The sequence below is a fragment of the Coptis chinensis genome, chromosome 3 (assembly GCF_015680905.1).
Source record: "Coptis chinensis isolate HL-2020 chromosome 3, ASM1568090v1, whole genome shotgun sequence".
In the NCBI taxonomy this organism is placed as follows: Eukaryota; Viridiplantae; Streptophyta; class Magnoliopsida; order Ranunculales; family Ranunculaceae; genus Coptis; species Coptis chinensis.
The window spans coordinates 100,430,008-100,444,864 of NC_141458.1; the positions used below are offsets into that span (position 1 = coordinate 100,430,008).

General features: G+C 39.1%; 3 protein-coding genes across 7 annotated transcripts; all 3 read left to right on the plus strand.

Moving 5' to 3' along the window:
- Positions 1-575: 575 nt before the first annotated feature.
- LOC147512149 (uncharacterized) lies at positions 576-3,121 on the plus strand. The gene has a single exon (XM_086595121.1). It carries the CDS (start codon positions 807-809, stop codon positions 3,027-3,029), a length of 2,223 nt encoding a protein of 740 aa, XP_086451247.1. The 5' UTR covers positions 576-806; the 3' UTR covers positions 3,030-3,121.
- Positions 3,122-4,648: 1,527 nt separating this feature from the next.
- LOC147512150 (uncharacterized) lies at positions 4,649-5,137 on the plus strand. Its single transcript, XM_086598664.1, has one exon. The coding sequence runs from the start codon at positions 4,649-4,651 to the stop codon at positions 5,135-5,137; it is 489 nt and encodes a 162-aa protein (XP_086454790.1).
- A 1,830-nt stretch (positions 5,138-6,967) lies between these two features.
- Positions 6,968-13,574, plus strand: LOC147512151 (rust resistance kinase Lr10-like). 5 transcript variants are annotated; one of them, XR_015214749.1, is made up of 4 exons: positions 6,968-9,034; positions 9,307-9,564; positions 9,597-9,649; positions 10,424-11,078. XR_015214749.1 is itself a non-coding variant. In XM_086595126.1 (4 exons), exons 1-3 carry the CDS (start codon positions 8,018-8,020, stop codon positions 9,628-9,630), a joined length of 1,245 nt encoding a protein of 414 aa, XP_086451252.1. In that variant the 5' UTR covers positions 6,968-8,017; the 3' UTR covers positions 9,631-9,649; positions 13,281-13,574. The 5 variants fall into 5 exon arrangements, 4 of the variants coding, with proteins under 4 accessions (XP_086451252.1, XP_086451251.1, XP_086451248.1 ...); XM_086595126.1 differs by lacking the exon at positions 10,424-11,078 and adding an exon at positions 13,281-13,574 and having other exon boundaries at positions 9,307-9,528; positions 9,625-9,649; XM_086595125.1 differs by having other exon boundaries at positions 9,307-9,528; positions 9,625-9,649.
- The last annotated feature ends 1,283 nt before the right edge of the window (positions 13,575-14,857 follow it).

Genomic DNA, 14,857 nt, shown 5'->3' on the forward strand with positions numbered 1-14,857 from the left:
TAAGTCACATCAGGTGATTCCCACTCGGAAATCCATGAAGGTTTCCCTAGCAGATATACATCTGCTTGTGTGCTTAAGCTAAGACTATGTTTTGCAGCTTTATCTGCTGCAAAATTTGACTTCACGCCACTTGCTTGTCACCTTCACATAGTTGAGTTTCTCCTTACATCTTTCCCTGCACTAGGTTTAACTTAATTACCATGGAAGAACTGAGGTGCCAAATGCAGTGACAGCTGCTCTCGAGTGTGACTCGACCCAAACTCTGTTCCATCCATTACACAGTGCCACTTCCACACTTTCTATGATGCCCATGACTTCAGCTACATAACTTGAGTTGACGCCTATATTTCGATCTGCGAAGGACTTGTAATACTTCACATTCACTATCCTATAAGTTGCACCATATCCGGCTGGCCCTGGATTTCCTTGAGAGGAACCATCAGTGTTTATCTTTATAATTCCTTCATCTGGCGGGTGTTATGTCCCAGGGCAGTTGGGTAATATTTAGTATTAAATAGGGATAGTTGAGTCATTAGCTCCTGTCCAGAGTATGCAGGTTAGGTAATCTTTGTATTTCAAAGTCGGCGTGGTCTATCGTGGAGAATGAGAGTATATATGTTGTCTTTTGCCTTGGAAGACTTTATGTCAGAAATTAATAAAAAATCTCTTAGGCTCTGAACTTCATTTTGAAGCAGAGAGTTCTCTTTTCTTCATTTTTCCATTCAATTGTGTTTGAGTTCCTCAAATCACCTGTAGAACAGGACAATTGGTATCTAGAGCATTTCGATCCTTGGATTAATTGATTAATGGCGTTGGCACTTTCTCAAAAGAATGAAGCTCAACTTCTCGAGCTTCAAGAAGACTTGAAACAATTCCGAAAATCTCGCGATGATGTCGATCGAAGAACTGAAGAAAGATTTGACAAATTGTTCAAGCTAGTGAGTGATGGGTTTGAGAAGTCAAAAGGCAAACAGATGGAAATCGACGATAGTTCGACAAATCGAGAATCAGTTGAAGTAGTCACGGAGCTATCAAACCCGAGAAACCAATGTAACTATCTCAAATATCCTAAGCTTGACTTTCCTCATTTTGATGGAACAAACCCTAGGTGTTGGGTAAGGAAATGTAGGAAGTTTTTTCAGATTTATCATGTTGATGAATGTCAAAAGGTGAATATCGCATCTCTTTATTTCGAAGGGAAGGCCGATTCCTGGTTTTTGGATTATCAAGAGGGTAAAAATTTAATTACATGGGAAGAATTGATTGTTGAGTTATATGAAAGATTTGGGGATGTGACTCGTGATAATTATGTGGGAGAGTTTAACAAATTAAGCCAAACAGCCACAGTAACCGAGTATCAGGAGCAATTTGAGGAGCTTAAGTCCCTGATGGTGAGTAAAAATAGGCACTTAACTGATGAATATTTTGTGCTTAGCTTTTTAAGTGGTCTCAAGGACGAAATTAGGACTTCAGTACAAATGTTTAGGCCTACTAATCTAAACCAAGCTATATACTTGGCTAAGATGCAAGAGTCGGCCCTTGAAATCCAAACCAAAAAGACCAAACCACCTTACACAGCCAACTCATACTTCTCAACCACAAACACCACTTCTAAACTAGATACTACCCCATCCCAAAGCCAAAACAATCTTCCGACATCCAAATTCACCCCCACATCTAGTTCTTTTACTAAACCTTCTATTAGTACACCGCCTATCAAAAGACTTACACCCGCTCAAATGAGAGCCAGGAGAGAGAAAGGACTATGCTACAACTGGGATGAACAATATAAGCCGGGTCATTTTTGTAAAAATCAACAACTGTACATGTTAGTGTCCAATGAAGAAGATCAAGACGAGGTGGACAAGGGAACTGTAAGTGAGGAGGAAGGGTTGCTACAAGAGATAGAGACGAATATGGAAATTTCAGTTAATGCCTTGGCTGGAAATGTGAGTCAAAACACCATTCGAATACAAGGGTTGCTCAAGAAGAGGCCTATCACTATCTTAATTGATAGTGGCAGTACTCACAGTTTCATAGATCTTGAATCTGCTAAACAAGGTGGTTGCTCGGTGGAACCTACAGCTCATATGTTAGTAACAGTTGCCAATGGAGAAAGGATAGTAAGCAAAGCCGTATGTCCTAACTTAAAATGGACAATGCAGGGTCATCACTTTGAAGATGAGATCAGAATACTATCTTTGGGTGGTTGTGACATGGTTTTAGGAGGCGATTGGCTTAAGAAGTGTGGGGATATTTTATTCAATTTGAATAAGTTACAAATCAGCTTTAAGAAGGACGGGAAGAGAATTACCCTAACTGGAGGAGTGGAGAATGCCTCTTTGAAAATGATGTCAGGAAATGCACTTAAAAGGTTCATTAAGAAAAACACCCATGGCCTCATGGGCCAATTATTCTCAGTGACAGCCACTCCAATAGATTCCACACACCCCACATCTGTGTCCAATCTCTTGCATGAGTTTTCAGATGTCTTTGCAGAACCCAAACATCTTCCACCAACAAGGACCTCAGACCACCATATCCCACTTAAGCCCAATACAGAACCTACTAACCAAAGACCATACAAATACCCTTATGTGCAGAAAGCTGTAATTGAGAAGCTCGTGCAGGAAATGCTTGAATCCGGCCTAATACAACCTAGCCATAGTCCCTTTGCGTCCCCTATATTGCTTGTTAAAAAGAAAGATGGCAGTTGGAGATTTTGTGTGGACTACAGAAAGCTTAATGACATCACTATCAAGGATAAATTTCCGATTCCGGTGATAGATGAATTACTGGATGAATTGCATGGTGCGAAAGTATTCTCTAAAATAGACCTCAGGTCTGGTTATCACCAAATTAGGGTGACTGAAGCTGATATCTACAAGACTGCATTCAGGACACATCATGGACACTATGAGTTCAAAGTCATGCCATTTGGCTTGACGAACGCCCCAGCAACTTTTCAGGCCTTGATGAATGAGGTGTTTCAGCCCTATTTGAGAAAGTATATACTTGTTTTTTTATGACATACTAGTATATAGCCCTAATATGGACATGCATGTAGAACACTTAAGGGAAGCACTAACGGTACTAAGGAAGCATAGTTTGTTTGCCAAAATGTCCAAGTGTTCCTTTGCACAAACTCAATTGGAGTATCTAGGTCATTTAATTACACCGAACGGTGTAGCTGCTGATCCCGCCAAGGTTGAGAGTATGGTGAACTGGCCTAAACCCGTTACATTGAAGGGACTTAGGGGATTTTTGGGCCTTACGGGGTATTATCGAAGGTTTGTTCAAGGTTATGGCAACATCAGCAAACCACTAACTAATATGCTCAAGAAGAATAGTTTCAAGTGGAACATGGAGGCAGAGAAGGCTTTTGAACAGTTGAAAATGGCCATGACTTCTACTCCAGTGTTGGCATTACCGAATTTCACACTACCATTTGTGGTTGAAACCGATGCATGTGCTAGAGGAGTTGGGGCTGTTTTGATGCAAGGAGGAAGGCCCATATCCTTTTTCAGTAAGGCCCTAGGTCCTAAAACTCTAGGTCTTTCCACTTATGAGAAAGAGTTACTTGCAATAGTCATGGCTGTGACAAAATGGAGACCATATCTCTCAGGGCATCACTTTGTTATACATACTGACCAACAAAGTATCAAATACTTTTTGGAACAACGAATGACAACTATGATGCAACAGAGATGGCTGACCAAGTTACTTGGTTTTGATTATGAAATCAAGTATAAGAAAGGCACTGAAAATAGAGTCGCGGATGCGCTCTCAAGGGTTATGGAGGAACAAGCGAGCTGCCAAGCAATGTCCATGGTGCAACCATTGTGGCTCAAAGAGGTACAACAAAGTTATGAACAAGATGGGTTGATGCACACCCATCTCTCAGTTGCTACTCAATCTGTCTGGAGTAAAAAATTACACATACAACTTTGGCATTGTGAGATACTAGAACAGGATTTATATAGGGTATAATAGCGACTTGAGGAACAAAGTGATAACCACGATACATTCCTCTGCTGTGGGTGGACACTCGGGAATGCAAGGCAGTTATAAGCGAGCCAAATCTTATTTTTTCTGGCCAGGACTCAAGAAAGATGTAATGGAGTTTGTTAGTACATGTGACGTGTGTCAAAGAAACAAAAATGAACATGTGTTTCCTGCTGGTTTACTACAACCCTTGCCTGTTCCTGAGCATGCGTGGCAGCACATCACCATGGATTTCATTGAAGGGTTACCTAAGTCAGAAGGGAAAGATGTGATCATGGTGGTTGTCGACAGGCTTACAAAGTATAGCCATTTCATTGCATTGGCTCACCCATACACTGCCACAATAGTGGCGAAGGAATTCATGAACCACATATATAAGTTGCATGGACTGCCATCCTCGATCACTTCAGATAGAGATAAGATGTTTATCAGCTCTTTTTGGCAACAATTCTTCAAAGCAATGGGTACGAAGATTCACCTTAGTACATCCTATCATCCACAAACAGATGGACAGACGGAAAGAACCAACTCTTGCCTAGAAAACTAACTGAGGTGCATGGTGGGACATAAACCTCAAACTTGGCATAAGTGGCTTTCCTTGGCGGAGTGGTGGTTTAACACTAATCACCATACAAACTTGAAGATGTCCCCTTTTAAGGCCTTATATGGGTATACACCACCTCATCTGGCACTACCAACGACAATAACAACTTCAGTGGCAGCAGTGGAAGATTATATGAAGCAAAGAGACATTATGATTGAAGTAATTAGAGCAGGCTTGCACAAGGCACAGGAGCGGTTGAAATGGTATGCTGACAAAAAGCGAATTGAGCGATCTTTCGAAGTGGGAAACTGGGTTTACCTCCGTTTACAGCCATATAGACAAACATCGGCTGCTCTTAGAAAGAACCTTAAGTTACCCGCTAAGTTCTATGGGCCTTTCGAAGTGATTGCTAAGATCGGAGAAGTTGCTTATAAGTTGAAGTTACCACAAGGATCACGAATTCATCCGGTTTTTCATGTCTCTCAGCTGAAAAAGAAGTTGGGCAATTCAGTGACACCAATGCCTCTATTGCCTATGGTTGATTCTGAAGGACAGATGCTACTAGAACCAATTGCAATTTTGGGCTGAAAGATGATCCCTAGAAACAATAAGGCGGTTACACAAGTGCTTATCTAGTGGTCGAACACAGTCCCTGAGGATGCTACTTGGGAAGACTGGTCTCATATTGCTGCCAACTTCCCAAACTTTAATCCTTGAGGACAAGGATGTTTAAAGGGGAAGGTATTGTTATGTCCCAGGGCAGTTGGGTAATATTTAGTATTAAATAGGGACAGTTGAGTCATTAGTTCCTGTCCATTAAGATTTTGTTAATCCTATGATTAGGTAGAGTATGCAAGTTAGGTAATCTTTGTATTTCAAAGTCGGCATGGTCTATCTATCGTGGAGAATGAGAGTATATATGTTGTCTTTTGCCTTGGAAGGCTTTATGTCAGAAATTAATAAAAAATCTCTTAGGCTCTGAACTTCATTTTGAAGCAGAGAGTTCTCTTTTCTTCATTTTTCCATTCAATTGTGTTTGAGTTCCTCAAATCACCTGTAGAACAGGACAGAGGGTCCCATATTTGGTAGTGAAAATGACAGCTTTTGAACCATTTTCGGTGATACCAAGTTTATTTGAAGCATCAGAAATTTACTGTTGAGCAGCTGACAAAGACGTTGCCAGGTTCCGTTCAAGGGTTAAAAACGCCCTCCTGAACTACCAATAAAGAAAAATGAGATATGAAAACTAGATTAACCGTCTTTGGCAAGGAGTTGACTACTTGACTCTCAGGAACCCGGTACTTAAAATAGACCCAGTGGTCGGTAGTTATGAGTTGCTCCACCGTTCTCCCAGTTGGAATTATTCAAACTGTCTAAAGTCTAAACAAATCCAGATCTCAAAGTCAACGCCATGTCCCCTTGACTTCAGATTTAAGACGTGGTTTCCTGGTAAAGACAACGGAGTACTTTATAACTTTATGAGGATTTGATAACGTTCTAGCTGTGTAATAACAACTTTTCATGCAAAGATGCAACATTGTTACACAAGAAGTTCTAGCTCAATTGGTTGTGTTCCTATGAGGAGGTTGCAAGTTCGAATCTCACCAAATATTGGCTGGGATTTATTTTTTGTGTAATTATGTGATGGGCCTTTGGGCCAAACGAGTCTTCGGGGCGTTCGGGCTAGAGACAAAGTGCTACTACGATCGGTGAACCGAAGAGCAAAAGCAAATCTTCATAGACAAGGTGGAGGCGGTTGGGTCTATTCAAAATGGTGCATCGGCAAGAGAGTTGATGATCCCGAAGACCCAAAATGGGGCTAGAGACAAAGTGCTACTACGATCGGTGAACCGAAGAGCAAAAGCAAATCTTCATAGACAAGGTGGAGGCGGTTGGGTCTATTCAAAATGGTGCATCGGCAAGAGAGTTGATGATCCCGAAGACCCAAAATGGGGCTAGAGACAAAGTGCTACTACGATCGGTGAACCGAAGAGCAAAAGCAAATCTTCATAGACAAGGGGGAGGCGGTTGGGTCTATTCAAAATGGTGCATCGGCAAGAGAGTTGATGATCCCGAAGACTCAAAATGGTGCATCCGCAAGAGAGTTGATGAGCCTTCGGGCTAGGGGTGATAAAAGAGCTGGGCCGGGCTATTCCCCTCAAACTATAAAAGCTCTTATGATTGAGGGTCGGGTCAGCCCGCCCCTATTTTGTATTGAGGGCCGGGTCGAATAGGGTCAAACATGAAAACTCAAGCCCTTAATCTGTCCCTCGACCCTCATTTTTAAGGGCCGGGTCGAGCCCGATCTAATTATACTTTACTAGTTTACTTTTTTTTTTTTTTTTTGTAATTTTTTATTGATTTTTATCGTACTTTGATTATGTATATAAATTTTAACTAAGTATATAAAACTAATTCTTATGTTTTTAGAAAAAAAATAAAAATAGATAGAGATGGTGGAAGAGATGATATTTTTAAAACATCTATATTTTTCATATTTAATTGTGTTATTAGGTTGGATTTGCTTTTATGTGTGGACTTATATACCTATCATTAAATCAATTACAAAAAACACAGATGTTATGTTATGTTCTAATCTATCTCTATTGAAAACTAATTCAGTGATTTGTTTTTTTATACGATTTAGATAATTAGAGTATAATACATAAATATAATATAAAATAATAATAAAACGTATGAGGACCGGGATCATGTCTCAGAACCTAGGCCATAGCCCGTCCCTTATAAGCATGAGGGTTAGGTCGGCCGGCCCCTCAAATATGTGAGGGCCAACTTTTGAGGGTCTGAGGCCAAATTATCACCCCAGTTAGTTTGGGCAATATAAGCCTTCGGGCTAGGGTCGTTAAATGTAACCGTGTGGTCTCTAAAAGAGTTACAGTAAAATAAAAAAAAATGCAACTTCTCTCTTTTGCTCCGAATCTCAGATACCTCCAATTCATTCAATTGCTTTCTCTAACGTTATGCGTTTAATGTAGTAAGTACTACGAGTATTTCAATTTTTTACAGGACTTGAACGTGGAAACTTCAGTCTTCTGTCAAAGGCTAACATATATTTCAGGTAACCAATGCTTGTACCTTTGACAATTGCTAGAAGAAGTTATACAGATCCTAATATGTTTGCTCTTAATTACTTCAAAGTATCCATTTAAGGGACGGGTCCTCTAAATTTTACATATGTATACAGATGAACAGATCGTAATAGTATAGGCACAAGAAATTGTAAGAGCACTATGAAATGAAACCTTGAAACTGACACCCAAATCGTTTTCCACTAAGAGCTTCAAATCAGAACTCCACATTGTGAAATGCAACTCACTAGATGTGAGAGCTAAGATTGAAGCGACCTTCTTTGTGTGTGTGTGTGTGTGAGGGAAAAATAAGTTGGAACCATATAAGGTGCACCCAATACATACATTTCTTTTCCGCATCACATTTTCATCAGAGATCATGGCCAATGTTGAACTGAACTCAGTAGATAGGTTGATTGGTGAATTGGAAATCGAACAACCAAAGAGATTTTCACCTGAGCAGCTGCAGACCTTCACTTCAGCTTTTTCTACGAGTTTAGGATTTGGTGGATTTGGAACTGTTTACAAAGGCATATTAGACAATGGTGTCGAAGTGGCTGTTAAGGTTCTTGGGCATGAAACTCGGTCAAGCTCTATGGCTGAAGTATCTGATGATCAGTTCAAGGCTGAAGTATCCACACTTTGCAAAACTCATCACAGAAACTTGGTCAAGCTCTATGGCTTCTGCTTTGCACTCGACATTAAAGCACTCGGCTACGAATTCGTTCCAAATGGATCTCTAGAGAAAGTTCTATACGGAAGCAAAACAATAAAGTGGGAGACACTGTGCAGTATTGCAATTGGGACAGCAAACGGGATCTCCTATCTGCACAAGGATTGCGAACCCAGAATAATCCACTATGATATCAAGCCTGCTAACATTCTGCTCGACTCAAATTTTGTTCCTAAGATTGGTGATTTTGGTTTAGCCAAACTTATTACCAGGGACAAAACGCATGTCACCATGTGTGGATTTAGAGGGACCCGTGGTTACGGGGCTCCAGAGCTTTGGGGTGGAGCCTCATCGGCAACTTATAAATGCGATGTTTACAGCTACGGCATATTGTTGTTTGAGATCTTAGGGAGGAGGATAAGGGAAAATTCATTTCCAAACCAAGTTTGGGAAAAATTAAAGAAAGTACAATTGGAGGACTTCATGAAATTTTGTGGCATTGAGGAGAAGAATATAGAAAACGCCAAGAGGATCTCAATGATTGCCTTATGGTGTGTACAATTTTTGCCTCGTGATAGACCATCAATGAGCGAGGTCGTTAGACTTCTTGAGGGTAGAGAAGAAATCCTGATGCCTCCTGATCCCTTTCGGGGTTGGAACTCTTCGAGCGTCTCTTCAAGTAGTATGACAACAGTTAACCCTGAGCTTGAAGAGAAGGCAAAGGTTAGAATCTCTCCTTCTCTTGTTCAAGATATGTGATTTTAAGATTGTCTACATTTGTTTCTAAGAGTTCATAATTGTTTCTGACTTTCTTCTAATCTGTTTTGCTTTGCTTCCTCACTACTTTGTTTAAAAGTTCATGTACATGTGTCCAAAACAATTCAATGTGCTTTAAGGACCAAGAATGTCTTGCTATTTTCGTGGCTTATTGTTATTTTCGTTAGTACAATTATGTACCTTACCATCTTTTGATTGTTTGCTACTGTGTACTGCAGGAGAAAGGTAGGATTGGCAATGCAAGGATCTCAGTATTTATTGGGCCTTGGGGTAGTCATGGGAACCACTGGGATGATGGTGTTTTCTCAACGATCAAGCAGATACAACTGTTCAGAGGAGAGAGAGAGATTCGGGCAATCCAGATAGTGTACTGTGGAAAAAATGGAGAGTCCATTGTGTCTAAAAAGCATGGGTGGGCTGAAAGTGATATTATTGACAAGGTACTTGGGTAATTACTTAAGTTTTTGTGATATTAGGTGGGTAATTACTTAAGTTTTTGTGATTTTAGGACCTTTTAACCTTTTAGCTTTGAACAGGAGTAAAGGATCTGATGCCACGAAGGTAAGTACTGTAGATTATCATAAAATACTTTATGGGAGTTGTAGAACACGTAAACAAACTCATGATCTTGAGGGTATTTCTAAGTTCTAGATTAAGCTAAACTTTTGTAGATAGGATTACAGTATTTGCAAATTTCTCAATTTTCCAAATATAGTATCAATTACTGTGAAAAGGAACGGTCACAATGCTTGATTTGTTGACTACATTCAATATACAATGGGAGTTAAAGTTTCCAATTTGAATTTGAATATATATATATATATATATATATATATATATATATATATATATATATATATATATGTTTAAAGTGGTTGGTACATCATATCTACAAAAGTTTAGCCTAATCTAATTGTTAGAAATGCCCTACTGATCATGATTTTGTTAAGTGTTTTAGTTTTATATGTCCCTAGAACCCTCCCCATAATATCCTAGAGTCGGAATTTTTATAAATGTGTGTATTTTACATGCTTAGTTTTGTAATAATTATTCAATCTTAATTTGAAAACTTTAATTAAGATGATAAAAAAAATTATTATGTTGAATTGTTGATCGAAGTGATTATCCTTTGATTTGGTAGGGAATTTTATTTGAATATGATGAAGAAATCCTCACAAGTATATTAATATATGTCATCTATCTAATACTTAAGGGTATCCTGACAAAAATTCAAAGTGAGGAAGCACTTCTTAGTTCTTGCAATAAGATTAGACATTATGTTCTTAGCAATTATAAAAAATTTCTCAAACTCAAATTTGAGCTTTATTTTTGCAGATTGAATTGAATTACCCAGATGAGTTCTTGACAAAAATATATTACGGGGTATCATGCATTTGAAAAATATGCATATGAAACACACATGAAAACAAAGTTGGAGGCTTACATCTTTTGAGATCTCTTTGTTTCTTCACTAACAAGAAGAAATATGGACCTTTTGGTAATGAGAGAGGTACTTACTTTACTTCTGGGAAGGATGGGAAGGTTGTTGGGTTTTATGGTCAAGATGGAGCTTATCTGGATGCCATAGGTTTGCACATCGAGTATTAATTTCAAACTCATTATCGAAGAAAAGAAGAAGAGAGTATTAATATGATATGGGCTCTCCTAATCATCCGGTAGCGGACCCGGTTTTCACCCGCCATCCAAACCCGCACCGACCCGAAAATAGACCCACCCAACCATTGTTTTTATGCGGTCGGGTTATGGGTGCTCAAACCCGACCCGTCAAGCCACCCGACCCGCACTGTGTCAAAAGCCATTGATCCAACCCTGTTGACCCGCACAATTTCAAGACTCTAACTCTAATATTTTTGTATTTTGTTTATATTTTCTTTTAACTTTTATAGGAATTTGGGAGATATGAACACAAACTTATGAGTTCAACATCAATTTCAAATATTCAAGTTTGAACATTGGGCAAATATCAAAAGTTCAAATTCAACTTTCGAATTTTGGAGAAAATGAATCATTCATCATTGTATTAATTTCGAATTCTTTTAGATTATATTTTATTATTTTGTACCATAGATCCTCGCTCTCATCTTCATTTTATCATGCTATGGAAAGCAATCAATTACAAATGGTAAATCACGAGAAAAAAATTTCAAATTTACAAATATAGTTTTGGGTTCAAGTTCAATTTTTTTTTTTTATTTTTGTTTATTTTTTATTGATTTATTCCATTTTTTTTCTCTATGTTGTGAATTGGAAATATATTACTTGCAGATAGAAAGTTTTTTTTAGGGTGAAATTGGGTTAAAATGATAATTTCCACCCGACCCGGATGACCCGCCCAAGACCCTCCCTGTAAGCTGACCCAATAGGCCGGGTGATGGTACTAAGACATGACACTTCAACCCGCCGTCGGGGACCACTGGATTTGTATCTCCTAGACCCGTTACCTTGCGTGGAATTTAGAAAATGTAATTTTGTACTAATTTGGAACACGTTACATAAATTGGATACCTGGTCTAGTATGTGATTATGTTTGGATTTCCTAAAACTATACTGAAAAACAAATTTAGTAAGAGAATTGGGTAATGTAATAGGATATTGTGGAAATCTTGTATATTGTGGAAAAATTCTTAGCATAAGTTTAGGAGTTAGTTTGGTAGTTTCCTAGATTAGCTAGGTCTTTGTTATTGTATCTATATATATTGAGGTGAATAGAAAGAGAAGAGCAAGCCATTTTCTCCATTGTTCTCTGTTGTTCTCTGTGAGGGTGGGTAAATTTTTTTTCAATTCGTTTTTCCTTTTTGTTGTGATACCATATCATGTCTGGTACTGATAAATCTCCAACACCTGTCTCTCGATATGAACTGTTTACCCCTTATTATCTTCATCTATCGGAAGGTATGGGGTCTGTGATTAATCCTATTTTATTGCAAAGGAATAATTATGATGAGTGGGTACGTTCCCTTCGAAATAATTTGTGTGCTAAATATAAATTAGGGTTTGTCGATGGAACTATTCCTGCACTGGATGCAAATTCTCCAGATTATGGTCAATGGGGAATCGTTAATTCTATGCTTGTGGCTTGGATTTTTAACACTCTTGATGCTTCAATTAGGAAAACGGTTCCTTTTCCTGATCAAGTTAAAGTATTGTGGGATGATCTACGTGATAAATACTCTCTTCGTAATGGTCTTCGTATTCAGGAACTCAAAAATTTGATTGCTGATTGCAAAAACAGGGTAGATCTATTGCTGAGTATTATGGTGAATTGCGTACTTTGTGGGAAGAATTGGCAAGTGCCATAAAGTTGCCTTCTTATCGTGTTTATTTCTTTGGTGAGTCTTGTATTCTTCTAGAAAATGAAAAATTGCATCGGTTTCTAATGGGTCTTGATTCTAAAAATATCATGGCGCTTATACGGTCTATTAATGCTTGATCCTTTGCCTTCACTCTCCTATCATGGTAAAGGTGCTCTCTCGTAGAGACACCAATCATCCTTCGCCGCCAAGATTCTCGCAATGATGTGGTAGGGTTTGCGATTGATGGTGTGGCGCAAAGTAGGGCGTAGGGTAGTGTTGATGTTCGTATGTGCTCTCATTGTGGCCGCAAAGGTCATGAGAAAGACAAGTGTTTTCAGATGATTGGGTGGCCCGAGTGGGCTGGTAATGGTGGTCGTAGTGGTGGTAGGTCGAGTGGCCGAGGAGGCCGAGGAAATTATGGCCGTGGAGGAAGTCGTGGACGAGGTGGTTTTGTTGCCGCTATGGGCAGTGGTGCTAGTGGGGTAGATTGTGGAAGTGTGCCTACCCTATCTGATGTCCAACTATAGCAATTGGTAGCTACTTTAACTTCTTCTAAAGTTTCGACTTCAACTCCACAGTTGCATGGTAAGAAATATCTAGACCAATGGATTATTGATTCAGGTGCAACAAACCATATGTCCGGTAACCTCGATTTATTTTTTGATGTGCACGATATTTTTTCAGAACCTGTTGGTCTTCCAAATGGTAAACATACTACTGCAACTAAAGAAGGTCGTATTAAACTAAGTGAACACCTCATTCTGGACAATGTGTTATATGTTCCAAAATCTAAATTGTAATTTGTTTATGCGTGTCTCTCATTTTTAGAAAAACAGAAATTTATATTCCTTTTCACTGACAAGCTATGTATTATTCAGGACCGGAGTTTGAGGAACCTGATTGGAGAGGGGGAGCAATGTAATGGGGTCTATCTTTTTCGTCCAGTTCGTTGTGTTCAAGCAAATCGTTCAACAGTTGCAAACTCCGCTTTGGTATGGCATAGGCGTTTGGGTCATCCATCTATGAAGGTGGTGCGGTCTTTACCTGGAGTACTCAGTAATAGTAGTTTTACTAAGTTTTCTGATGACGATTGTCAAGTGTGTTTTTTTAGCTAAGCAGCCTCGTAACTCTTTTCCTTTAAGTACGAATAAAGCTTCTGATTTGTTTGATTTGATACATTGCGATATTTGGGGGCCGTATCGTGTTGCTTCTAGCTGTGGTGCTCATTATTTTTTGACCATTGTTGATGATTGTTCTCGAGCTACATGGGTGTATTTGATGGTTGGAAAGTATGAAGTTGGCTAATTGATTAAAAAAATTTGTGCAATGGTCAACACTCAATTTAGTAAGCATGTTAAGGTGTTACGGAGTGATAATGGGCAAGAATTTTTATGTTTACAAGATTTTTTTGCTCAAATGGGAGTTTTGCATCACACTTCTTGTGTGGATACTCCACAACAAAATGGTCGAGTGGAGCGGAAACATAAACATCTTCTTAATGTTGCTCGTGCTTTGCGTTTTCAAGCTCAGTTGCTTATTGATTTTTGGGGTGAATGTGTTGTGACTGCTTGTCATCTTATTAATCAGACACCAACCCCTGTTTTGGATGGTAAAACCCCTTATGAGATTCTTTTTGGGAGTCCAGCTCCTTTTACTACTTTAAAGGTATTTGGGTGTTTATGTTTTGCTGCCAATAGGCCTCGTGTTAAAGAGAAATTCATACCCCGTTCTAAAAGGTGTGTGTTTGTGGGATATCCATTTGGTCAAAAAGGTTGGAGATTGTATGATTTAGATACCCATGAGTATTTTGTTAGTCGAGATGTGAAGTTCGTGGAACATGTTTTTCCTTTTTCCAAACCTGAACCTACACATAGTTCTACTCCTATACAACTTAAAAATATTTGTCACCTAATACTTGGATTGATGTCGTGAGTGAGTTGGGTGGTGCTGGAGTAAGTGGTGACGATGTTGTAGACATGGGTGGTGCTCCGTCAGGGAGTATAGCGTCTGCTAGTGCAGGTTCTGGGGGTGCTGTGACATATCGTGATGGTTTGATGGCTCCACCGAGTCCGAGTACGGTGATGGTTGGTGAGGTACCATGTGACACTACGACATTTTTGCATTTAAGGGGGAGTCCAAAAATTCTTGAAGCTGGAGATACTACTGTTCCATTGCCAAATAATGAGGAAATTGGTAGGGGTCATCGGGTTATTAAAGAACCTTCTACACGCCTTCGTGGTTTTGTTACCAACACTGTTGTTCGAAAAATAGACCCCCCTGCATCATCTACTACTTCTCCTGCTTCATCTCGTTCCTCAGGTAAACAGTTCAATATAGTTTGTTATGTGGATTATAATAAATTTTCTGTAAGACATAGACATTTTTTGGCAGCAATTACTAAGCGTAAAGAGCCTACTTCCTTCAAAGAAGCAGTTCAAGATTCCGGTTGGCATCA

What these genes read in the sequence shown, in the direction of transcription:
- LOC147512149 (XM_086595121.1), top strand. Translation starts at nt 807, where the DNA reads ATGGCGTTGGCACTTTCTCAAAAGAATGAAGCTCAACTTCTCGAGCTT.
- LOC147512150 (XM_086598664.1), top strand. Translation starts at nt 4,649, where the DNA reads ATGTCCCCTTTTAAGGCCTTATATGGGTATACACCACCTCATCTGGCA.
- LOC147512151 (XM_086595122.1), top strand. Translation starts at nt 8,018, where the DNA reads ATGGCCAATGTTGAACTGAACTCAGTAGATAGGTTGATTGGTGAATTG. An exon ending in AGCTTGAAGAGAAGGCAAAG is followed by an intron (nt 9,035 to 9,306) that starts GTTAGAATCTCT and finishes TGTGTACTGCAG; the next exon opens with GAGAAAGGTAGGATTGGCAA. An exon ending in AAAGTGATATTATTGACAAG is followed by an intron (nt 9,529 to 13,280) that starts GTACTTGGGTAA and finishes TGTATTATTCAG; the next exon opens with GACCGGAGTTTGAGGAACCT.